The 25,493-nt window shown below is 39.0% G+C and overlaps 1 protein-coding gene across 2 annotated transcripts; it reads left to right on the top strand.

The window, feature by feature from the left end:
* Positions 1 to 297: 297 nt before the first annotated feature.
* Positions 298 to 22,730, top strand: LOC117302453. Of its 2 annotated transcripts, XR_004521048.1 has the most exons (11): positions 298 to 383; positions 8,647 to 8,742; positions 9,304 to 9,401; positions 9,455 to 9,593; positions 10,961 to 11,041; positions 12,132 to 12,228; positions 14,555 to 14,663; positions 16,263 to 16,375; positions 16,931 to 17,045; positions 18,110 to 18,216; positions 21,264 to 22,730. XR_004521048.1 is itself a non-coding variant. In XM_033790208.1 (6 exons), the coding sequence occupies exons 2-6, from the start codon at positions 8,685 to 8,687 to the stop codon at positions 16,317 to 16,319; spliced, it is 432 nt and encodes a 143-aa protein (XP_033646099.1). In that variant the 5' UTR covers positions 298 to 383; positions 8,647 to 8,684; the 3' UTR covers positions 16,320 to 16,415. The 2 variants fall into 2 exon arrangements, 1 of the variants encoding a protein (XP_033646099.1); XM_033790208.1 differs by lacking the exons at positions 9,304 to 9,401; positions 14,555 to 14,663; positions 16,931 to 17,045; positions 18,110 to 18,216; positions 21,264 to 22,730 and having other exon boundaries at positions 16,263 to 16,415.
* Positions 22,731 to 25,493: the final 2,763 nt, after the last annotated feature.

Raw genomic sequence — 25,493 nt, 5'->3', positions numbered from 1 at the left:
GTTCAAATTGACGACTGTTTCCTGTAGATAGATGACGACGGAACTTTCCTGCTTATAGCTCCCCCCCTCCCAAATAGTTGTGATACATATTCCTTAAATTAACCTTTGTGTATATTTATTTATTCGTTTTGTTGTAATGTTCCCGCAACTTTTGTATTGGGGTGATATGAAATACTACTTCAGATAAAAATATGACCAAATGGCGAGAAGTAATAAATTGTCCAATGAGAACGGCCTACCAAGATCACATGACACCGGCAGCAGATCGCGCCGCCATTTTTAAAGACAATCTAGCTGCGTCAACACGTCTCTCACACACTCATGCGTTCTTCTCTCCAACAAACTCAAGTTCTAAAGGACACAACTATTACGAAAGTGTAATGGTAAGTTGCTTATTCGATTGTGATAATGATCATTTTGTTACTACAGATTTTCACCCAAATCCATGGAAGTTTCACTTTCATACTTTCGTATGTATTGTAGGTATGAAATAAAAGGATAACTTTCCGTATGGCGCCACCACTTTTTCACTCATTTTTACAAAAAGGGATAGGAAAAGTTTCCGTATGGCGCCACCACTTTTTCATTCGATATGAAATAATATAGTATCTAATTTACCTAAATGAGATATCCTTTTTTGTAAAAATTAGTGAAAAAGTGGTGGCGCCATACGGAATGTTATCCATCCCTTTTTGTAAAAATGAGTGAAAAAGTGGTGGCGCCATACGGAAACTTTTCCAAATAAAATACATAAAATCCATTACCTGCTGATTGCTTGGCAAAAATTCTGCACCGAATCCCGAAAAGAAACAATTACGGCGACATGTTTGTATTGTAAGATATATATTTTGGAATTTTTTTCATTGGCAGGGGTCTGGTTCTACACATCTTTTGATGACAGTTTTTATACTTTTGTTTTAACCTTGACAGCCTTGACAATCGGTCGATCGCGCAACAATCGCTAGATCGCACAACAATTGGTCGATTGCGCACCAATCGGTCGTTCGCGCAACAATCGGTCGTTCGCGCAAAATTCGGTAACAAACATGCGCGATCAACCGATCGTGCGGGAATGGCTTGGCGCGATCGGCCGATTGTGCAGGAATGGTTTTGCGCGATCGGCCGATTGTGCAGGAATGGTTTGTCGCGATTGGCCGATTGTGCAGGAATGGTTTTGCGCGATCGGCCGATTGTGCCGACATTGTTTGGCCGGGGATGTTCAGGGGCCGAATTCACAAAGATGTAAGATTGATCGTAACTGCAAATCAATCGTCTAACTAAAGTGTGAAGTCACAATATAAATCACTCTCACTGGTGATACTGAAAATTTGCCTTGCAATGATTGTTATTGCTTTGAGAAATCGCCCCCAGGAATGGTTTACCTGCACGATCGGTCAAACGCGCGAAACCGTTCCTGAGCGATCGGCGTATTGCGAAAACCCATTCCTGCCTGATCGGTACGCGCAAAACTTTTCCTGCACGACCGGTTGATCGCGCAAAACTTTTCCTGTACGATTGGTCGATCGCGCAAACCCATTCCTGCTGATAACGGGAAAAAATACTCGTAGTGCGATCGGTCAATCGCGCAAACATGTTCATCGCACGATCGACCAATTGATGCGTGACCGACCGATTGGTGCGCGATCGACCGATTGGTGTGCGACCAATTGATCTTAATTGATCTTTCAATAGCGCAGCGCGATCGGCTGATCGCGCAGATTGACCGATCGCGCCCAACATAGCTAATGTGCATGTCTAAAGATTTAAAATAAAATAAATAAATGAAATAAAATAGTGATCTAAAAATCCTCGCAAGCCTGCGATGTGGGTGACATCATTTGAAGCATTATCGTGTTTCATTCCCACACTGTACTATTAGGGAGCACGTATCTATTTAACCGCCCGAGAGCTAGGCCGAAACTGGCCGAATCGCCCGGCGCTGTAACGAGCATCATTATCAACAGGTGAATGCACACCGCTCGGTTTCCTACCCTGCATATTCATGATCTCCTTGCCCCTGCTACCCAGCTTTTGGTACACAAAGGAATAGATGGGCGACTGTTAATCCATGATGACTTGGACAAAGGCCCTTTGTGCCCGGATTAGAGAAGGGTCCAAGACCATAAACTTCCAACTATAATCCATGATATGGAAAGGTGTTCTGGAATCCATGAGTTCTATTACGGGTTTTTTTGAGCAATGACTGCATTTATTTTGCAAAAATAAGTAAACAAAATAGGAATGATCTCAGCTCAATGCTGTTGTTAAAATGCTACTAACCCTTTATTGGACATCTTTGGTGGTGCAGAGATGAACACGAATTTAAGGATGGACTTACAGTTGAACGGCACAGGACCAAAGAAGAATACAAATATTTCTCTCTATAACTCTCCATTTATAATCCCAAAATAAATTGTGGTTTCAGCCATGTTTACATTCCACAACTGACAATTTTTTTCTTTTAATTATGGTGTTGCACGATTTAAATGTGATGTGTTCATTCGGTTGTTCGTCTTTCTTCTTTTTTTTGCGCATCAGGCCTACTTCATTGACGACGGCAAAAACAAGTCCAACGGGGAAAAAACTTACAAAAACCTTAATGTATTACTCAATATTTTATTCAGCTTACACGATAAATTTAGTCACTTATAAATACTTTTATCGCACTATCTATATTGTGTACTGACACAAATTTACTAACGTATAATTATTTCTAGATATATGTCTTTGAAATAAACGAACACTTGGCTTAGGCTGCATGGTACACATTTCTCCTTGTCTAAGAAAAAAAGAATTATTCAAACAAGAGGGCGCACTTTCGCATGGTTCCTTATATTGTATCACGCACGCAGACGTACCAACACGTCTGGCACACGACCTGTGGAGACATCGTTGTGAGCAAACTGACGACAGATTCTAGTGAAGTATTTATCCGAATTTGTTTTAATCAGTTGTTTTAATGAGTATGTTCAAACTAAACAATTATATTAAGCTTTGATATCAGATGCTGACTACATGTCAATTTGAAAATGAGGTAGATACGGCTGTTGGTGAAAAATTATTCCCCGTTCTAATTGTGTTATAAATAGTACGCAAAGAGGGCGCTCTTCAGGGTGGCCCCTTATTATAGTACGCACGCCAATGTATCGGAACACGTCGGGGCACAATACCTTAATAATTGCGCTGTTGGTTCAATAGTTGTTTGTTTGAATATTAAACAAATTATCTTACAGTGCTAACACACATCGGTGTATGGGTAAAAAAACGAAATTAATTTGCTTTATCCCCGATGCAAACTTAACATCTATAAAATTAAAGAGTTCCTAATTTGCAATACCCGACAGGTTTGTTTACTAACTGGTTGAATGTTTTTAAGAATTTCCACTCCCGTTGCAATAATTCCGTATTTTCTTATGTTTTTAATTTTATCCATAATTTCCATGTCCAGCGGCCTTGAGCATGTCTACATTAGGGCGCTAGATAAGTTTTGGTATTATTATTACTATTACAGTAATAGAACTCCACAACAAAGTAAACGTAAAACTTCCACAGATAGTTGTGATTCAAACAAAATATTTTTATTTAATATAGTCATTAATGACAAATGTCGGCACACTAAAATTTAACTTAGTGAAGGTTTTGTGCTCATCACTCATCCAAGGGTAAACTATTTATCATGGGGAATTTTTCCGTTTTCAAGTTGTGTTTCTGCCATTTAATTTAAGAATATTTGTATAACACCAAAGAATGTAATTGTAGTTCTTCCGGTCAAATAAAATGTCATTGATAGTAAAACATTAACACATGTTTACGTTTCTAATTATTGATTTTAACTTTCTTCAGGAAACAGAGATACGATTGATCGATCCATCAAATATAAGATGGATTATTTTGAGAAAAGATTAATTAAAAAGCTTTATGGCTCCAAGGTTGTTAAAAGCCCATCAAATCAAATGTAGCAGTTGTTACTAAAAAAACATCAATTGTTGTTCAACGTACACACAATGTAGCCTAAATGGTTGCTATGCAACTTTGCAGAAATAAATTGTTCCCTATACAGAACGTAGACACACTGTCACGGTTAATTGTTAAAAATAGTGTGTATAAAAAAAAAAAATCAGAATTTTCTTAGTCTGAAAAAGAACAAGTAAAACACTATGAATAACAAGTCAGGTCAAAAATACAATTCAGTGAAAGTCAGTGTTGTGAATTAGTACAGAAATATACTATAAGTCAGACACGCACATATGTACGCACGGAAATGTATTAACGCGTCAGTGCACCTGGTTGCTGTAGCTAAACCTCGGGAGCGAAGTCGTTCCAGCTTATTCAGTCTGTAGTTGCGGGCAGTAATCCTATAATCCCTTAATTGTCAGCCACTTGACAAAGGACCCATGGAGCCTATTGTTGGTGCCCCTGGCCCATCCAGACCCAACTCCATTGTGTTGAGGTTGTGAAGGTTTAATGAGCAAAGGTGAGCAACTTTAACCCCCGATATGCGGATTATTCATGACAGCAGTCATTTCTTTTGTGGATCCGCAAACCGCCAGATTCGGCCGGGTTCGGCCTAGCTCTCGGGCGGTTAAATAGATACGTGCTCCCTTACATTAAAACATACAGTGTATTTCTTAGAAGCCCCTGAATAAAAGGATGCCGATTTACAGGCTCGTTCGACAAATGTATAAGTTATAACACAAGCGCGAGTGGAATACGAAGAAATTAGTGCGTATGCGTCCCACATCCAGCTCGGTCGGGCGTGTGATAATAAAAAATTACCACGCGCACGTCGTGTGGCAACAAAAAACAAATGGCATTGTACTTGATGTTAGATAAAAAAAAAAATCATGGGTTTGTGTTGGCGGCCTTTGCATGTTTCGGAAAGAAAAGGGGAAAATTGACATCGTTCACATTATTTAACCCTTGAAAAAGGTTCTTGCACTGCCGTGAACGATCGGTAAATAGTCCCAGTGTATACAGACGATATCAAAAAATACTATTTTTGACCTAAAATGACTCAAAAATTGGTCTGTTCACGAACTGTGCGTTTTGAGAGCTTAGCAACAACCAAATTCGGATGCAGTACCATTGAAAACCCAAGCTTGTGCATCAAATTTCATGTGGTCCGGAGATGGGGACCACAGAACCCCCAAAATAGGCCCCTTTACAATACCCATCCCATGGTTTAGATGTGATAGGCAGGCAGGCAGGCCGGCCTCAACCTTTAGCTTCAGAGGGTCAAGGCCACTTTGCCTCAAAGGCTCGAAAAAAGAAAGGGACACCAAGGCCAACTGGGAAAGGGCAGCAACAAAACCATTTTCAAACCTTTATTTGGTGATGACTTATTGTTAAATTTCAAGTTGGTGATCAACTTTCAACCCATATTTATTTCATTGTCAAATTGAATAAAAATTAAAAAATATTTGTTGCTGAATTATTTATTTGCCGCACTCTTATTGCAAACGATTACCCCAGTAACTTAACCCATTTTAACCCCCCCCCCTTATTCATCGACTTCTGCTCATCTGAAACTAAATCATTGCTCCAGAAGAATAAAATTGTTGAAAAAATCACACAGAAAAAAAAATAAGAAAATTAATTCCCTGCGTGCTATCTGAAGAAAAATCATAAATCCCCGGCTCACCACCACTCAAACTCTGCGAGAGACAAACGAGCCCCACCCACCCCACTCCAAAAGCCAACCAACAACGGGAGGCCCAACAAAATCCGCTGATTTGGAAAAATGAACCTTAAAACTTTATAATAATGCAGGGCAGTGCGAGGGCACTGTCCCGTATTACCCGCCATTCACGCATATAGCTTACGCAGTACCGCACAGCTTTGTAACACAGAATGGTTTAGTTCGACTCGGCCGTGGCTCGGCAGTTTTTCAATTCAATAGGCTGGTACCCGCGGTGCAGCGCTTGGTGACCAAAAACATAAATCGTTGAGCATATTGAGAAATCAAAAAACGAGTGATGCGGCTGAGCAGAAAATTGCATCTTTTGAAGATGTTTATTAATTTCACTTAACAAAAAGGCAATGCAAGCGTTATGAATATATATTGAGTGTGTGGGGAATGTTTTGGTTGTATAGTACAAAGCTCTTCAGTTATTGGCGGCTAACGATCGTATAATTTTCATCTATCAACGCCGAATTTAAAAAACACATAGCGTTAAGGAGACCCAAAATATTAGACCCCTATAAGGGGGGATGGGGGGGGGGGGGGGACACACCCGTAATTTGTTATGTTTCTTAATCTTATGATTATGATAAAGGATAAAACACCAAATCGTCAGCGTTTTCACAAAATAGCACCCTACGTGCTTAAGGCTATTTTTTTTTACAATTTAAGTTTTTTACATTTCTGTTGATAATGCATGAAGACCTATAATTCCACGAAGTTTCAAAGCTCGGACAGCTTTACTTTTCTAATTAAGCTTGTTAGTGTTTTCAACTTTTGCACGACTGTGGCATCTTTTGTTTTCACGACGTAGCAACCGAACATCTGTTTACCATTGTAATGCACGGCACGCACGCAAGTCAAAGTGAGGTAAATATTTTTCACGAAGTAGCACGCAAAGCGCGCGCTGACCTAAGTTTCATAAAGTAACACAAAATGCTGTGTTGTAGCATAGGCGAGTGCGACTTTGTGAAAGTGCAAAAAGACATATTTACGAAATAAACAATAATAATTTACCACCTGCTCTGTACAAGATTAATTGTTTTTAGTAATTTCTCTATTTTATAGTGGGTATCAGTGGAACCACCATTAGTAGAGCACATCACTCATCATAGTGTCATCAATCAATTTCAAGATGCTGCCTTTATCCGTTGTGGATTTTCTGCAAAACAAAATCAATAAAATTGTTAAGTTGGGTGTTGTGATACTTTTGAAGTATGTTGAAGTATTTTGTACCAATTTAAATTACCTAGCTTGAACCTTAAATAAAAAATGCATACCTGCTGTTTTTTTTATTATTGTTGTTTAATTTATTATTATTATTATTATTTTTTTTTTTTTTTTTGGGGGGGGGAGTTGTAATTATTTAACAAAGTTTCTCACAGCTTTATTATTACATCAAAAAAAATAGGACATCACATCGGCATGTTTAGTTATCCCTGCTAATGTGAATGTGGAGGTTACACCAATTTACGGTGCCTTTTAGGTTACTGATAACGCACCAGCTTAAAATGGAGGGCTTACTGAAGAAATGCTGGATTTATACAGGGAATTCATGTAACATGTCAGTAATGGAGGTCGACCGTTCAACCGACAACTTTTCTTTGCCATCCATCAAGTTGTCTCAAAGTCGAGTTGTCATGGTTGTACGAGTTGTAGAGTTGTCTGAGCCATTGAGTTGTCCGAACAGTGGAGTTGTCCAACGAATGGGTACATGTAATGTCTAAAATCCTACGGATTACCACAATGTAGTGTCACTGTGTCAGACCTGTGCAAGTCTCGGATGTATTTCAAGTCAACTTCCGGGATCATTTTTGTGTGGGCCAAGCCGTGGAGGAAGGTGCAGAAAATGTGCCTTGCCTTCCTTCATGGCCCAACCATATGGAGTTTTAAGGATGTTATTTTGTTTTGTCAATTATTTTAGTGTTACTAGTCTGCAGACCATTATGAACATAAAATACTTATTCAAGACCCCTGGGGCGCTGTACTTCTTGTTCCTCTGAAATTTGTCATCGGTCGTACTAGCGCCCCCCAAATCATGTGATTGTCACACACAAAAATGACCCAAAATTACAAAAATAATGTATGAAATAGCTATGAAACACGCCTTGTGGCCTGTCTATGTTTAAAGGCAGTGGACACTATTGGTACATGTAATTACTCAAAATAACATTAGCTTATTGGCATAAAACCTTTCTTGGTTACGAGTAATGGGAGAGGTTGATGGTATAAAACATTATGAGAAACGGCTCCCTCTCAAGTGACGTAGTTTACGAGAAAGAAGTAATTTTCCACGAATTTGATTTTGAGACCTCAGAATTAGAACTTGAGGTCTCGAAATCAACCATCTAAATGCAAACAGCTTCGTGTGACAAGGGTTTTATCTCGCAACTTTGATGACTGATTGATCTCAAATTTTTACAAGTTTGTTATTTTACACATGTTGAGATACACCAACTGATTCCAGTTGAATGAGCTAAAACAAGGACAAACATTATAACATTGTAACTCTTTAAATGATTTGGTGACCTGAAACTTAAAACACATTGCTTCTTACACTAGATTCATATGAACAGATAAAACTCAAAGGGTTTATCACTGGTTCCAGATAGATGAGCTGAAACAATGAACAACTTAAAATGGTCATAACTCCTTATGCAACGATGTACATGTACTGACTTGATCAAATACTGACAGATAAAACTCAAAGAGTTTGGAGACCCGGGTTTAAAATTTTCAGCTTGTGACACCTTTTTACAAAGTCCTTGCTAAAAAATCTTGCCCCCTCCCCCCCCCAGTGGAAAGGTGAGAAAAACAAGGATGAGCCGTCTCAAAGCATATTATTTTAAATTTTAAACCACAAAGTACACTAAGTGTTTTACCTGTGTGACCCCTCTGTTGGTCAAAGCTATATATGGAAAAGAAAACACACCCTTTAACACAAAATGTTTTTATTTTGTCTACAGTCACGCTGCTGTCAAATGATGTCTAGCCTCTCAAAAAGATGCATGATGTGAATGCAGTGCAGCCACAAGATGCAAGGATACCTTCTCCATTAACAGGTAACTTATGAACAACCATTAATTGGTCACACCACAAAGACATCCCTAAAACACACCCCAGATGATCATCAGGGCCCTTGTAGTCTTTTCAGTGCACCAAAGTACATGCCCCCGTCTGAGGGGGGCACCCCCTACTCCCGAGACGCGGTCCCTAGTCCCATGGCCTAGACTAGGAACTAACCCGTTTGGTCGACCATAATTATGATAACACCATAGAGCATCCTACCCGCTGAGGAAGATGATAAACCTTTAAGATCAACCACCAGCAATGAACCTGGCCGGGCTGAGACCTCACATACCATGTGCATGTGTCCAAGTCCCTTTTTGCAAATAAGTTTGGAATTTCCCATGCTTTGTACTTCCGGATTCCAAACTATTCGAGTGCCGCACCACCAATGCTCTAAGACCCTGTCAATGACATGTATTGAGTGTTAAAAAGTTGGACACCTGGCTTTAAAATTTCCAGCTAATTGTGACACCCTTTCACGAATTCCCCGCTAAATCTTGCCCGGCCCAACCTTTCACAAGATGTTGTTTTTAATTTATTTTGTTTACATTCAGTCATGTCTCTGTCAGATGAAGTCTGCCTCTCTAACAGTAGATGCAGGATGTCAATGCAGCCCAGCCTCAAGATTCAAGGATACCTTCACCATCAACAAGTAACTTGGATTGTAAAGCTAAGATAAAAGATTATTGTATTCTTTTGTTTAAGATACAGCGAGGGTTTTCATCTCCACGGCCAGAGATCTACTCATCAACCAAGTACGTACATGTCTGAGACCAACAGTTGATGAGCTTCCTAACAGTGTACAACGAGTCTGGTCACTGAACTGCTCTCTCCTTTATAAAAGGTAAGGGTAACTTCTTAAAGGCAGGGTATACTTTTGGTAGTTGTCAAAGACAAGTACATGTATCCTCAGTCACTGTTTCCCAACAATATGCATAAAATAACAACCCTGAGAAAATGTTGGCTCAATTATTCAATTAGTCTTTCTATTAAAATTGTTTTGGGTGAAAATACCTTTTTCTCAACAACAATATTACTTCAAAGGCGGTAGTTTACAAAGTTATATTGCCTTCTAATCCCAGTTACAGGTTTGAATGTTTTAAAGTGGATACATGAGCAAAATTTGACTCAGCCAGGCTGGAACGGTCGGCATTACATCTTCCACAATATTATAATAAAATAATGAGAAGCAGATCAATGGTAACAAAAAAACTAGGCCTTTTGTGTATTAATCCTTTCCTGTGACAGTTTGTCTTGTATTTTCAAAAAGTTGCCGCCTCAATTTACACCAGATAATCTTTGCTTTCGCCAGCTGACCTTCGGGCTTAATTTTCAGAATTTCCTGAATAATATGTGCAGTGTTGGAATAGCAAATAAAATTATGGCTTGACCATGTAAATAAAAGAAACTTTCTTATAAAATGCACCAGGATTAATCTTGCTAAAATCGCAGACCTACGCCCCATGCCAAAAACGTCAGTTCAGCATATCTGTCACTGGTAATCCTTGTTTGTTTATCAGATTTCAGATTTGAGGGTTACCCAAGTATTCCAGGAAAAGGGAGATTGTATGTAGGTTAATTTCAAGCACAAAATTTCAGTACCCTTTGTCCCTATTGTTAGGAGGCAACGGATTGTAGCACAGTGACTGCATTCTGTACTGTATAATGATAGCATGGAGGAACACATAGCGTGTTTGTCTACCACAGTCTCTGGTCGATTGATTGAGTTTATTCGGATAAAACTACAGTAAGAACATACCAAAAATACAAGTCACACAAGAACAGGAAAAAAGACAAAGATATATAAATAAACCAAATTATAAGCCAAGATAGATATAATGCGCAAAATTATCCAAGGATAGCCCCCAAAAGCCAAGATTTGCCAGTGCTAACTGGTTCACTTGAGACACCAAACTAAACAAAATTATTCATTTTGTTTCTTAGGTATTGGTTATAATAATTGCATCAGGATTAAATATAATATTTGGTTGAACTCTCGCGATGATTTGGTACACAGAGATTCACCTTAAAGAGAATGAAACCGTCACCAAATCTCCATGGATGAGCCATCCAAAAAAGATGGGCCATCTTAAGTGTATTGTTTACAACCATAAGATGAGAGCAAGTTTTCTGATGCTACCTGTATAGCGCCCAAGCTATTGCTGCAAATGGGGGCAAATAAATAACACACCCTTTCTTATTTGCATTTAGGCTGGCTACAGATGAAGTCTACCCCAAAAGAAGATGCATGATGGGAATACAGCCTAGTTTAGGATTCAACGATGTCTTCAGGTAGATTCATAAACCTTTAATTTGAGACTATCAAGAGTTTTAAGACAGTTTGATGATAAAAAGGCTTTGAAAAAAATATTTAAACAAGTAAGTTTGTCTGCAAGGAACTTTTGCTTCATCCTCTGGACATAAAGGTCAAGGTTATTTCTTGTAAATGTAATGGGCAATTCCATGGTGAGTCGCATCACTTTTCTGTGTCATTTCTTGATCTTGGTGCTAGCAGTTTTATGTTAGATATTCTTTCCACTAAGTTTAAAGACTGATTTGTGCTTGACACCCAAGGCTTTGAATTGATGATATTGGAAATGTTGTTGGCTTTGTGCACTTGATGTTATAATGTAAAAAGCGGTCAGTCGCATTATACAAAAAGGACACGTGGTAAAAACACACTAGTCACAATCAAAGTTTCCACTAACTAAAAAAACTTGTGGAAGTTTTAAAACCTGAAACACACAACTCTTGTACATGAGTATCCAACAGGATATTTATAAATGGTTAGCAACTTGAAATTTTAAGTACACATGGCAAAACCATGGTCAGTCGCATTGATAGTTTTCCAGTCAATTTGGCAAAATTGGGTTCATTGCTTGTCATCAACTAAAAATAAATTGGTTTCATATGTTCCACTTCTAAGTGGAAAGAAAGTGACAACAATTTGATTTGTTGGTGTCATGTCCATGTTTGGTTGGAATTGCCCTAATGCATGAAGAAGAACCCAGAACACTCATCATGTTTTTGGTATGGTTTGGGTTATTTGATAGTTCTCATAATAAGCCCCTTTCACACGAGAGTAATCTAGCAAGGGTCCCTTGCGTAATTGTAGCACGGTTGCAACATTTTACAAATAGTACCTCATGTGAAAGACAACAATTTTTCTACTGTCCAACTAGTTCTCTTTCAAAATCTTGTCAAATATTGCTACATTTGACAACCTTGCTGAACACTTAGGAACACTTGCGTGAATAGCAGTATACTTTCTTCTAAACTTATCCTTTACCTGTTTTTTTCCCTTTGTGCCAGTGCCTTGAATACCTTATTGGTAGATACACCCCTTTTTACAGAATCCTGTTTATAATTTGTTTGCATTTAGGCTTGCTGCTGACCCACCATTGTCAGATGAAGTCTACCTCTGCAGAAGTCGGTGCATGCTGCTCATCATCAAGATTCAAGGATGTCTTCATCAACAGGTAAGTTGATTTATGTGATCAACCATTAATTTGAGATGCATCAAGTGTTTTTTGATCGTTTGATATACAAGCCATTAGTACAAGTTTGAAACCCTTTTACATGTATTTAGTTTTTTTCCTGTGCTCTGGCTGTTTTTTGGGAAAACAATAATTGAAACCTGTTTAAGTATGCAGAGATTTACCTAAAAATTTAAGAGTTGGAAGTGTCACTGAGTCCCCATACAACAAAACAACCTCAAAATGGAATGTGAGAGAAAACCGCAAAAATATCACAATATAGACCGATTGCACAAGCTCAGTCAACACGGCATCCTCCATATCAAAGTGCAATAAAAGTATGATTATTATTGCATGTGAGTGTTTGATTGATCAAGGTTTTTCTTTATCAAAACCTCTCAAGAATGTTCAAGAGTTTATTCCGGAGTTTGTACCCAAGACCTTACTGGTGCCAGTAATGGGTAAAGACAGTTTCAGCAACAAGGAATTTTTTTTTTCTGAGAATATCAATCCTAGGCAAATATTACTGCATGGATTTTCGATAAACTGCCCCCAATATTGGTTTTGCTGTTAAATGAAAGTGTACTGTTATAAGGTGCAAATTCCTTTATTTTCACCCAAAATTATTTGATTAAAAAAAGTAGCTGTATCAGCTAGAGTCTGACAACTTCAGTCTCCCTTGGCATGGTGTAGCTAGAGCCTCACTTCGCTTTGATTTGAGGGCTTACACAGTTCAAAATCCACTGCAGACGCGCTGCGAGCATCAATAGTTTATGTACTCTAACCATACACACATGTAGCTAAAAAAAAAAATTTTTTGTGGAAGAAAACTGGATCTTTGATACTGTTAATGTCATGCAAACCAATGTTACAACATACAATTTTATTAAAGGGCTTTTGTTTTGAGTAATAAGTGTTATTAACTGAAAATAAAGTTACTTGAGTTCCATCACAGTACGAGTCTACGGGCGTCTTTACTGCGTAGCTCAGGTCTCACCTGTATCTCACCTATAGACTGCCAACTAGCTGTTGCCAGCAAGCTGGCCATGGGGTAAAGAGCCACAAGTCTGTCCATTTCATACCCAATTTCCCCTAGGACCTTTTTGAAGTGGAGAACTGTATCTACTGCCACACACTCTCATGGTAGGCTGTTCCACCAGTTCACCCCTCTCTGGCTGAATGAGTGATGACGTGAATTGAGATGACTTCTCTTCTTGTCCTGTTTAATTGAGTGTCCCCTCTCCCTTGTATTTGTGCTGAGAGTGGTTTATCCTTTAGCTCTGGTATCATCCTTTTCATCCACCGTTGAACCTTTTCCAAGACTGTGATATTTGTGTTGAGAGTGAAGAAGCTATGGCTCCCCAGGTGGTCGACTCTCTTGAGGATGCTGAACACCTCTATGAAGTCACCTCTCTCAGTCTTCTTGCTTTCAGAGTAGTTAGATGTAGTGCCTTCAGTCGGTCTTCATATGGTTTATTCTTTAGCTCTGGTATCATCCTTGTCATCCATCGTTGAACCTTTTCCAAGACTTTGATGTTTTTGTTGAGAGTGAAGAAGCTATGGACCACATATTTGCTCTTGACTCTGAAATTTCTGTAGATGATACCAACAATTATGTTTGCTTTTCTCGCAGCTTCTGCACAGTGTCTTGAGAATTTAAGTGATCGGTGTATTGTCACACCCAGATCGTTTTCCTCGTCTACCGATGTAAGGCCCACTGACTCCTTGTAGTAGGGTTATGTGACCAAGGTGCATCACATGACACTTCTGAGGATTAAACAGCATCTGCACCTTTTCAGACCATTGATTGATCTTGTTAAGATCTTCTTGCAGTCTACTGTATAAGCAGCTTCTTGACTTAGTCTACAGTGCCTAACTTTGTGTCACCGTTTGCATACAGTGCCTTCCACGATGTCATTGACGTAGATTACAAAAAGGATTGGACCTCAACACTTCATTGTTGGTTCTGGAAGGTCTACCATATCCTCCTTTGTGAAGACTGATGCGAAGTAGTCATTCAGTAAATTTGCTTAAGACTTGTCGTCAATTATTGTCAATTGCCTTGTTGATATTTTAGTGGCCCAACTTTATCTTCTTCTTTTGTTTCAATCTTGCTTAAGCAATGAAGGATTTGCTATCTGTCCTTCTATTGTCCGCTATTCAAATTTCAAAGTCCTCCTTGGTCATGCAATCGGTCTATTGTGTAATGCTTGTTGTTTAAAAGATTACTTATACGGCGCCCTCTTATGGTCAAAGTATTATCATATTGTTCTTGCAGTTGAAGGAAAAACAACATACCCCTTTCACAAAATATTTTTTTTGCATTTAGGCTAGCTACAGACATGCCATTGTCAGATGAAGTCTATCTCTCCAGAACTAGATGTTTGATGTTCATGCTGCCCATGTGTCAGATAAGACATTGTCTTCTCCAGCAACAGGTAAGCACCAGTTTCAACATGTGGGTTCAACAACTAATAGCACCAAATGGTCCTTATTTGGATTGACTGATTCAAAGTAGCTTGGCCCTACAAAAGCCACTGAAAATTGTTAGTTGTTGATGTTATTTTTTAAAAATTATTATGAAGAATTTTGTATACAGGGTAGCTCCATTAGTGTGAAAACAGTGTTCTCCCTGGGGGCCCTGTACAAAAAGGCAATATGACAGAAAGGGGGAAAAAGTATTGTGTCAATGGCCAGTAGGTTGTGAGTACATAGCTCAGTTGGTAGAGCACCGGCGGCATACGTTTTAGTACCTAACAGGTAATACAGAGCTGCCTGAACTGCTCTTGGTTCTGCAGAAAGTTCCCTGTAAAAAGTAAAAATCTTTCCAAGATGAACAAATAATTTAGAAATTTTTCCTTTTTCAAAAAAATGTTCAAAAATACTTTGAATTTTATTTTAAATATTTCCTAGTTGCAAGGTGCAAATGTTGGCAATTCTTGTTTTTGCACTAATATTAGGATATGTCATATTACTTGATTTGCAATTCGCAATTCGCAATTGTGCATGTTCATAAGTTATGGTGTCATGATCACCACTGTATGCCTTCAATTTGTTTAAGTTTTCATCTCCACAAAAAGATGTTTTTTTTTTTAAGGAAGATTTAAAACACACTGACAGTTGATGTGTCTTAAAGGCACTGGACACCTTTGGTTGTTGTCAACAACCAGTATTCGCACTTAGTGTATCCCAACATAGTATAATAATAATAATAATAATAATTAAGACTTGTAATGCGCACACATCCGCCCTGCTGGGTGTTCAAGGTGCAGAAAACAAATAACAAACCTCACCTGTGAACATTTGGAGTCAATTGGTCTTCAAGTTGTGTGCTTTCAGATGCCTTGAATTCGAGACCTCAGCTGAGGTTTCTGATTTAATTCAAATATTTTTGTGAGAGTCTACTTCTTTCTAAAAAGCTACTTTACTTCCGAGGGAGCTGTTTCTCACAATGTTTTATACTATTAGCAGCTCTCCATTGCTTGTTACCAAGTAAGTTTTCATGCTAGGAGAACAAAAAAGTGATGTAAAGTTGAGTCATTCAAAAACATTCAGAAAGAAACAGGGTCCATATTTTTTATTGTGTTTTTTGAAAATTACTTCTTTCTCGAAAACTATGTTACTTCAGAGGGAGCCGTTTCTCACTATGTTTTATACTATCAACAGCTCTCCATAACTAGTAACCAAGTAAGTTTTTATGCTAATAATTATTTTGAGTAATTACCAATAGTGTCCACTGCCTTTAAACACTCTAAAACCTGTGCCACTAGTGCACAGAGATTCACCCCCCCCCCAAAAAAAAAGGAGTTGAGTCATCACTGATTCCCATACCTACAAAATAACCCCCAGTGGATATGCGAGAAAAACACCAAAATATGGGGCAGTTTTCTTTTATGCTTGTTGTTGAAATCAAGTGATTTGAGATAACTTGTATGGTGCCATCTTATATGTCTTATGTTAAAAGCATTATTATATTGTTGCTGCAGATGAAGAAAAAAATAACACCCCTTTCACAAAATATTGTTTACCTTTGTTAGTTTCAGACAGATGCCATTTTTCAGTGGACGAGTCTTCATGTACCTCTTCAAAAGTAGAAGCATGATGCTCATGCTGCCAGTGCCAAGTACAACGATGTCTTCCCCATCTACAGGTAATGACCAGTTTCAACATTTGGTTTCAGCAACTTGGTCCCGGAAGTTGAAGAATGTGTGAGAATTGGCGGCATTCAACATGTTTCCCAGCACAGACACATAAAAGTTCAAAGCTGAATCAGAACTGCATTACCATGCAGTTCCTCAGAAAACCAATGTAAAAGCAGTCTGTGTTGTGATGTAAAATTGATCAAAGCATAGACTTGATGAAGATTATTCATCTTTGCTTATGTGCAACTTCCAATGCATGTATCCAGACCTCACAATGTTGTTTTGATTCATAGGAGCTGAGAGGGCTTTTCATGAAACTCTGCCTTTTTGCAAAGCTTGACACTTATCAAAATGTATTTGTTTATGTTATGAATCCATTTTTACTCAATTATATGTAATCAGTACACATTCAGTTATCTTTCTATAAAACAGAATAAAATTGTTAATTTTGTTCAAGTTGATCTTTAATTTTAAATGCTTAAACTACTGATGTGCTTTATAACTTGTTATTATTTAAAAGCCTCATAAAGCATTTGTTGTGTTCTCTATTTCGTATGAAACAGCGACGGTTGTCATCTCAACAAAGATCTACGTATCAACCAAGAATATGTCCAAAGTTGATGAGCTTCCTAACAATGTACGAGTCTGATAAATGAACTGCTCTCTCCTTGATAAAAGGTAAGGGAAACTCCTGAGCTGTGAACATTAGAACAGATGTTAGTTCATAAATCTATCATAGTTTCCTTCATTCCTTGGCAAACGTGCCACCTTTCTTCCATTGTACCTCCTACCCTACTGGCCACCAAACTGTAAAATTGAGTGAACTTTTTGTTGGGGAGGGGGAAAGTGACACTGTTTGGGGGAAGCAAAAACCTAAATTCTCTTGCATCACAAGAGTGATGAAAAGTAAACACAAATGGCTGTGTGGAGATTGTTTTGCTAAACGAAATTTTCATTAAAAAAACATAAAAAAAGCCAAATTTGTTATATATAACTTTGACCTTTTGGTTGTGTGTGGAAGTTGGTAAACGTTTTGCAGATGTTGGCGACCGCTATGAACATTTGTTGTTGGTACAAGCTGATTGCGACCGCTATGCACATTTGTTGTTGGTACAAGCTGATTGCGACCGCTATGCACATTTGTTGTTGGTACAAGCTGATTGCGACCGCTATGCACATTTGTTGTTGGTACAAGCTGATTGCGACCGCTATGCACATTTGTTGTTGGTACAAGCTGATAGCGACTGCTATGCACATTTGTTGTTGGTACAAGCTGATTGCGATCGCTATGCACATTTGTTGTTGGTACAAGCTGATAGCGACTGCTATGCACATTTGTTGTTGGTACAAGCTGATTGCGATCGCTATGCACATTTGTTGTTGGTACAAGCTGATTGCGACCGCTATGCACATTTGTTGTTGGTACAAGCTGATAGCGACTGCTATGCACATTTGTTGTTGGTACAAGCTGATTGCGATCGCTATGCACATTTGTTGTTGGTACAAGCTGATTGCGACCGCTATGCACATTTGTTGTTGGTACAAGCTGATAGCGACTGCTATGCACATTTGTTGTTGGTACAAGCTGATTGCGATTGCTATGCACATTTGTTGTTGGTACAAGAGAGATTTGAGATTGCTTGTACGGCGCCCTCGTATGGTCAAAGCATTATCAAAGTGTTGCTGAAGATGAACAACAACACGCCTCTTTTACAAAATATTGTTTATGTTTGTCATGTTAGCTACAGACAGATGCCATTTGTCAGATGGAACCTATCTCTTCAGAAGTAGATGCATGATGCGTATTCTGCCAAGTGTCAAAGTACAGCAAGGTTTTCCCCATCAACAGGTGAGAACAAGTTTCAACATGTGGGTTTAACAACTAATAGTGCAAACTGTTGCTTATTTTAGACTTTGTATAATCTTGGCTCAACAAAAACCACTATTAACAAAAAGGTTTTGTAAACAATCACGCTAAATAATCAGGGGTTTCATCATCAACGGTTAAATTAAATTATATGAACCAGGAGTAACTATAAATAAAAATATGAATAGTAAACTTGCGGGTACAACCATGCATAAAATCTCTTTTGAAGAAGTGGTGGCTCTGAAAACAGCTGGTTTGGTCTCGACGTTTCGAACAGTATACTCTGCTCGTCTTCAGGGAAATGCTGGACTACTGGTGGTGGTTGAGCTTATGTATGGCTGCACTTTAGTGGCAGGAAGGATCAAAGCTGTTCTTGTTTGGTGAAGCGTGTGAGTTCGTTGCTGGCTGGATGTGTGTGCGTTGGAGTGTGTCAGTGTTGTGGTGAGCTGCTGCTTGAGAAGTGGTGACCAGATGTCATTGATGAAGAATCCGATGTCTTGTGGAACTGTGTTGTGAGCCTTGATTTCGATTGCCTCCCTTACTCTGCGTTGGTGCCAGAACTTGACTGGTGCGATGAGCTGGGCTTGTTTCCATTTGATGAGATGATCTTGTTCGTGCGAGTGTTTGATGATCGCTGATTTGTTTAGGTTTCCTTGATTCTGGTAGATATGTTGCAGCCGGTCTAGATGTAGACTTTACCGCATTCGTAGCGAACGCTGTAAACGCCGGGCTTGCCTTGAGTGACTTGTTGGTCCTTGTGTGTGTAAAGAGATGCTTGTATCTTATTGGGTGCTGTGTGGAAGGTCTTGACTTGTACTTGGCTGAAGATGCGTTGAAGTTGGTGTGATGCGTGGTCAATGTAAGGGATGGTGACGGTTGCCTTGAATTCTGGTCTGTCTTCATGTGGGTGGCTTGGGCTGGCTGAAGTTCAAAGACTTGTATCCGTTGAGTTGTAGTGATGTCTTGATGTGGTGAAGTTCCTGCTTAAGCTGTCTTGCTCGCAGGTGTTGAAAGCACGGCGAACCAAAGTTTTGTGGACGGCAGACTTGAAGCGAGGATGGTGGAATGAACACCTGTGAAGATATCGGTCTGTGAGTATGGGCTTTCGGTGTACAGTGTGAGTGAGAGTCCTGTCTTCTTTTCTTGTGACTTGGACATCTAAGAAAGACATGGTTTTCTTCTTGCTGATGGTAAATTTGATGAGTGGATGCTGAGAGTTGAGGTGCTGCAGGAACTGGTGAAGTGCTGTCTTGCCCTGGGGCCAAACAAGAATGTCAGATTGGCTGAAGTGGATGTTTTTGATGATGTTGACGAACTGGCTTGAATTTGTGATGTGATGTTGGGTGAGGCCAACTCTCTGGCTGTGTTGTATGTAGGTGAAACTCTGGACGCCACGATGGGACAGAGTGGAACATCGGGCTTGTGTTATTTTGGTTGACCAAAGAAGCGTGGGAAGGTGGGTGCAGAGGACTTGAGGTGACAGTACGTGGGTGTGTCGATGACTTGATCTTGATGGAGAACTCAGAGCTGGTTGTTGTTGTTGCGTTCGATGGCAGCGGTTGGGTTCCTTGGCAGGCGTCTACGCGTATTGGTTGACAGAATACAGTCACCTTCTGGTCATAATCTGCAGTGGACATGACCACAGTAGCGTTGCCCCTGTCTGCTGACATGAAGTGGATCGATTTGTCTTGGTGTAGAGCTCGGATCTGGTAGCTTGGCATTCTTGAGGGTTTGCAGGATCTGGATGCGGGCTTGATTGTCGGCTGTCTTGCCAAGATGTTTGAGTGCTGGTTCTGTGGCTTGGATGATGTCTTTAACCAGAATCGTTGCGCGATGTGAGGGCGAAGTTAATGGCTTTGGAGAGGACATTCTCCATTTTGGTGAGCTGACGTTGGCTGAGGTTGACGACGGTGTGTTGTGTGAAGGCCCTGGCGCTGCGTAGATGGGGCTTGGTAGCAAAGTGCTGAGTACCACGGAAATCTCTTTTTGTTTCTCTTTCCTTAGAGGACTCGACTCTTTTGCTGGACCATGCTCGGTTGAGACCTTGAATCTTGGAGTAGTCTTGTAGATTGAGGGTAGACTGGAGGGACTGCCTTAGGGTTGCAGTGTCTGAGCCTAATTCAGCTAGTTGAGCTCTGGTGGCAGAGATATGTTCTCGGAGAAGAGCTAAACCTGCATGGTGCAGGATGCTCTGGGAGTGGGTGGTGTGGATCGGGTCGTGGACTTGATGGGGTATCGGGTCTGCGTTGCGGTATCGTTTCAGGAAAGTAAGGCTGTTGATGAGTTTGGCGTGCTTGAAAGTGAAGACGAGCAAAGTATACTGTTGGAAACGTTGAGTTCAAACCTGCCCTTTTCAGAGCCACCACTCCTTCAAAAGAGATTTTACTTATGATGTACCTGCAAGTTTACCATTCACATTTATAATTATAGTTACTCTTATTCTCCACATCATGCAATAGACCAATCCATAGGCTCCGCCCTCGGTGCACATGTGAGCAAGAACACATGAGCCTCTCCAATGCCATTCTGCACAACTCTGACGTGGCGCCAAGCATACACACACGCATGTCAAACGTTTTTTTTGTCAGACTTTTGGTTGTGCATTGGGTTGTGATTGGTCAATGGGGTGAAGCTTAATGGATCGGTCTATTTGCAGTAGAGTATAAGCTAGGCTTATAAAGTATGGTGTAAAGAGTTGGTTGGGAATTCTACTGTATCATTCAAGCCAAACATATCTAAAACTGTGAATGATGTTCTTAATATGTCTATAAAAATTGAAACAATAACAACTTTTTTTGTGGGGGGGGGGGATTTGGGAAACAAATAACTTCAAAATTCTTTGTGATAAATTCTGATACATTTAACAAACAAATTTTCACATAGCTCAACATAAGGGTTGTTGTTTCAAATGCTTACATCTCATTGTTTTTTCTTTCTTTTCTGAGTACATGAAAAACTAAAATTACATTGTTTAATGTAACAGTCTAAATATACCTTAATAATAAACATTTGTTTGTCTTAATTTGTAGATGGTGTCTACCTATCACATATTTCCGAGACCTGCAACTGCGTATAGTCAGCCCACTGTCTACACATCACCAGTTAAGATGTGTGAGGGTTACGCAAGAGGAAGGTAAAATACCTGTGGTTGTTTTACACTAACATCAAAGGGTGGTCTGTTTTTGCAGCACTCATACCAACAGAATATCTCGTCACATGCCACAACATTTTTGGGGATGAAATGCTGGCACCAGCCTAACCCGAAATGAGAGGTCTGTCCCTACAGATTGAGAACAGATTTAAAAGATAGGAAACATGTTTTTGATTAACAAAACCCCTTTAACTGTACATAAATACAATTTTAAATAATTAACAAGTTTTTTAGTACAAACCATGATATTTCTTCTTGAGTTAAACCATAAACTAGGAATGAAATTATTTTGCATCGTATGATGATAAGTAAAAGATCTGAAATGTGCTGTACACCATGCCTGACCTAAAACAAATTTACAAAATTTAGTTCAGGCAAATCAGATCCAATTTGTTTAAGGTACAATTTGGCTAAATTGATTCAAAAAATTTGAATGTTGCATAAATCAAGTCATTGATGGATCACCATATTTTGATGACAAGGGCAAATAAACACCCCTAGTTAACGCAAGTTCATTTAGTAATAATAAAAAATAATAATACATATAATAATAGTGGCAGTTTATAATGAGCCATGTCTGTCTAAAAGACACTCCTGGCGCAGGAGAGATGCAGAAGTAAGATTGCAATGAGTTACATAGTTAAGCATAAATAGAAGTTTTTGACTTCCTTTTTTGTGTTCTGTTACATCTTAAGACACCTCAATGTTTCCATTTCACAGCATAAAAAAGCTGATACCCTAAAACTTAGTGTGTAGCAAATAATTCTCATTACAATCTTGAAAGCTTCAGACATTGAGAGAAAAACTAATTGTATTGAAACTTCAATGTTTTCAAGGCACTTTAAATAATGAAGGAATGATAAATGAGCAACTAGCTTGTTGATTTCATTTGTAAAATTGTAGACATGTTATTTAATGATGTCAGGTACATTCCTGATGTAATCTTACATTCGAGTCAATGTTCTTGTAAAAAGTAAGTGTACCATTTGCAAGCAAGCACACAATGTGTGTATTTTGAACTCACAAAGTTTGAGAAAAATGTACTATTTCTTGGGGTGGAATACTTCTCGAGAGAGTGGCTTTAAGATTTCAGAAAAATAGTGGGTTTTGTATAGACTTTTGTTACCAGGAGGAAAAAACCTTATCTTAAAATTAGATTTCTTGCAAGGTACACTTATTTTACTCCACAACTTAAAGCTTTACAAAATTGTTAAGTAAACTCATAGGTCAATAATTATAAGTAGCCATAGTCTTTGCTCTTAATGTTGTTGACTTAAAGACACTGGACACTCGTGGTAATTACTCAACATAATTGTTAGAATAAAAACTTACTTGGTTACGAGCATGGGAGTGCTGTTGATAGTATACAACGTTTTGAGAAACGGCTCCCTCTGAAGTGACATAGTTTTTGAGAAAGAGGTAATATCTCACTCAAATCTTACGCAAGGTGTACAGTGCCTTTAAGAGGTATTATTTGCATAGTGGACAAAGATCTTAAAAGCAAATTATTATTTCATGTTAATGAAAAGCTAAAAATGTCCTTCACAAGTTTTGTCTTATTTGTGACTGGCTGACGAAACCCTAATATCTGAGCCAATAAGTATTTTGCTATTTTCTTGATAAATTAATTAATTGACCAAGTGAAAAAAAACATGGTTCAAAACCAAAAACCCAATACCAGACATTGTAGTTTCTTGACAGGAATACCTTATACGATGACAGAACTGTTGCACCATAATCAATTGGGCAAGAAAACATTCCTCATAGTAAAAAGTGTTACTAGCATGCAATCTGTTGCAAAAGATTTATCTCTGATTTCTGGTATTTTAAAACATGCACAATTTCATAGAGGTGCTTAAAGCCCAAAAGTAGCTAAGCACAAACATAAATATGCTTACCAAAATATGGTTACCAGCCTAACTACCATGCTATGTGAACAACAGGTGACTGGTATGGTATCCTGCCCGTTTATGCTGATCTGAAAACTGCTAAGCAATATTTTCATCTAAAAGCAGCTCTATGAAATTAGGCCCAGGGTAGAAATTTGAAATATGTATTGACAAATAAAATAGTAACATTTTGTCTTTCACAAGAAGTGTCAAAATAGTGCTTAAAACATCACTCGGCAAAAGATTCAAAGTTTTTGAAAAACCTAAATTAAAACTATTGTCTTATGCTGATAATGTTAAGATTACTTGTTTACATTGTAATATACTATTTGAAGTTCGAGTTGGCAAATAAAATGATTCTATAAATGAAAAAAGAAATCTCTCTCATTCCCTTACTTTAATGTGCTATTGTTTTACATTATAATGTGTTGTGGATTATAAGTATTAAAAATGAGACATAGAACCCCGTCCCCATCCTTAACCATCGAGTCATGACTTTCAATACAAATAAGTAAACCATAAATGTAGATTTGTTTATAATTGACTGAAAACCCTCCGAAACAAAGGGTTACTTGCCTATCCCATTACTCCTACCATCACCAATAAATACTTTGAAAAAAGTACCACATCTTTAATACGAAAAACCCCTATTGTTAAATAACATCTTTAATAGAAAAAGTTCCACCCCGTTAAATACTTTGACTAAAAGTACCATACCACACCTTTAATACAAAAAACCCTACTGTTAAATTACATCTAAGAATAACCACTTTAATAATAAAAGTTCCACCCCCATTAAATACTTTAAATAAAAAGTACCATACTACACCTTTAATACGAAAAACCCCTACCGTTAAATTACATTTAAGAACAACCACTTTAATAGAAAAGGTTCCACCCCATTAAATACTTTGATTGAAAAGTACCATACCACACCTTTAATACGAAAAAACCCCTACTGTTAAATTACATCAAAGAATAACCACTTTAACAGCAAAAGTTCCACCCCCATTAAATACTTTAAATAAAAAGTACCATAGCACACCTTTAATACGAAAAACCCCTACAGTTAAAATTACATCTAAGAATAACCACTTTAATAACAAAAGTTCCACCCCTTTATAAACTTTAAACAAAAAGTACCACACCACACCTTTAATACGAAAAACCCCTACCGTTAAAATTACATCTAAGAATTACCACTTTAATAGAAAAGTGTCGACCCCATTTAATACTTTGACTAAAAAGTACCATACCACACCTTTAATACGAAAAACCCCATCTCATCCCAACGTACCCCTAGTCCTCCCAAGCTTTATCATGCCCGTCTCAGCCCAACACTCCTACCATTACCCCAACTCCTCATCCCAACCACTTCAGCCAATTACTCCTACACCATCACCCCAAGTCCTCATCCCAGTCAAGCCCATCACTCCTACCATCACCCAAGTCCTCATCCCAAACAGTCAAGCCCATCACTTCTACCGTCACCCCAAGTCCTCATCCTAAACAGTCCAGCCAATTACTCCTACACCATCACCCCAAGTCCTCATCCCAAACGTTCAAGCCCATCACTCCTACCATCACCCCAAGTCCTCATCCCAAGCAGTCAAGCCCATCACTCCTACCATCACCCAAGTCCTCATCCCAAACAGTCCAGCCCATCACTCCTACACCATCACCCAAGTCCTCATCCCAAACAGTCAAGCCCATCACTCCTACCGTCACCCAAGTCCTCATCACAAACAGTCAAGCCCATCACTCCTACCGTCACCCCAAGTCCTCATCCTAAACAGTCCAGCCCATCACTCCTACACCATCACCCAAGTCCTCATCCCAAACAGCCAAGCCCATCACTCCTACCATCACCCCAAGTCCTCATCCCAAACAGTCAAGCCAATTACTCCTACACCATCACCCCAAGTCCTCATCCCAAACAGTCAAGCCCATCACTCCTACCGTCACCCCAAGTCCTCATCCTAAACAGTCCAGCCAATTACTCCTACACCATCACCCCAAGTCCTCATCCCAAACAGTCAAGCCCATCACTCCTACCATCACCCAAGTCCTCATCCCAAACAGTCAAGCCCATCACTCCTACCATCAACCCAAGTCCTCATCCTAAACAGTCCAGCCAATTACTCCTACACCATCATCCCAAGTCCTCATCCCAACCAACCGAGCCCACTGGATAACCAGCAAACTTCCAGCCCCTTACC

Source organism: Asterias rubens, chromosome 1, assembly GCF_902459465.1.
Source record: "Asterias rubens chromosome 1, eAstRub1.3, whole genome shotgun sequence".
NCBI classification, from domain to species: Eukaryota; Metazoa; Echinodermata; class Asteroidea; order Forcipulatida; family Asteriidae; genus Asterias; species Asterias rubens.
Note: the sequence above shows the minus strand (reverse complement) of the source record. Positions and strands in the feature narration are given on the sequence as shown.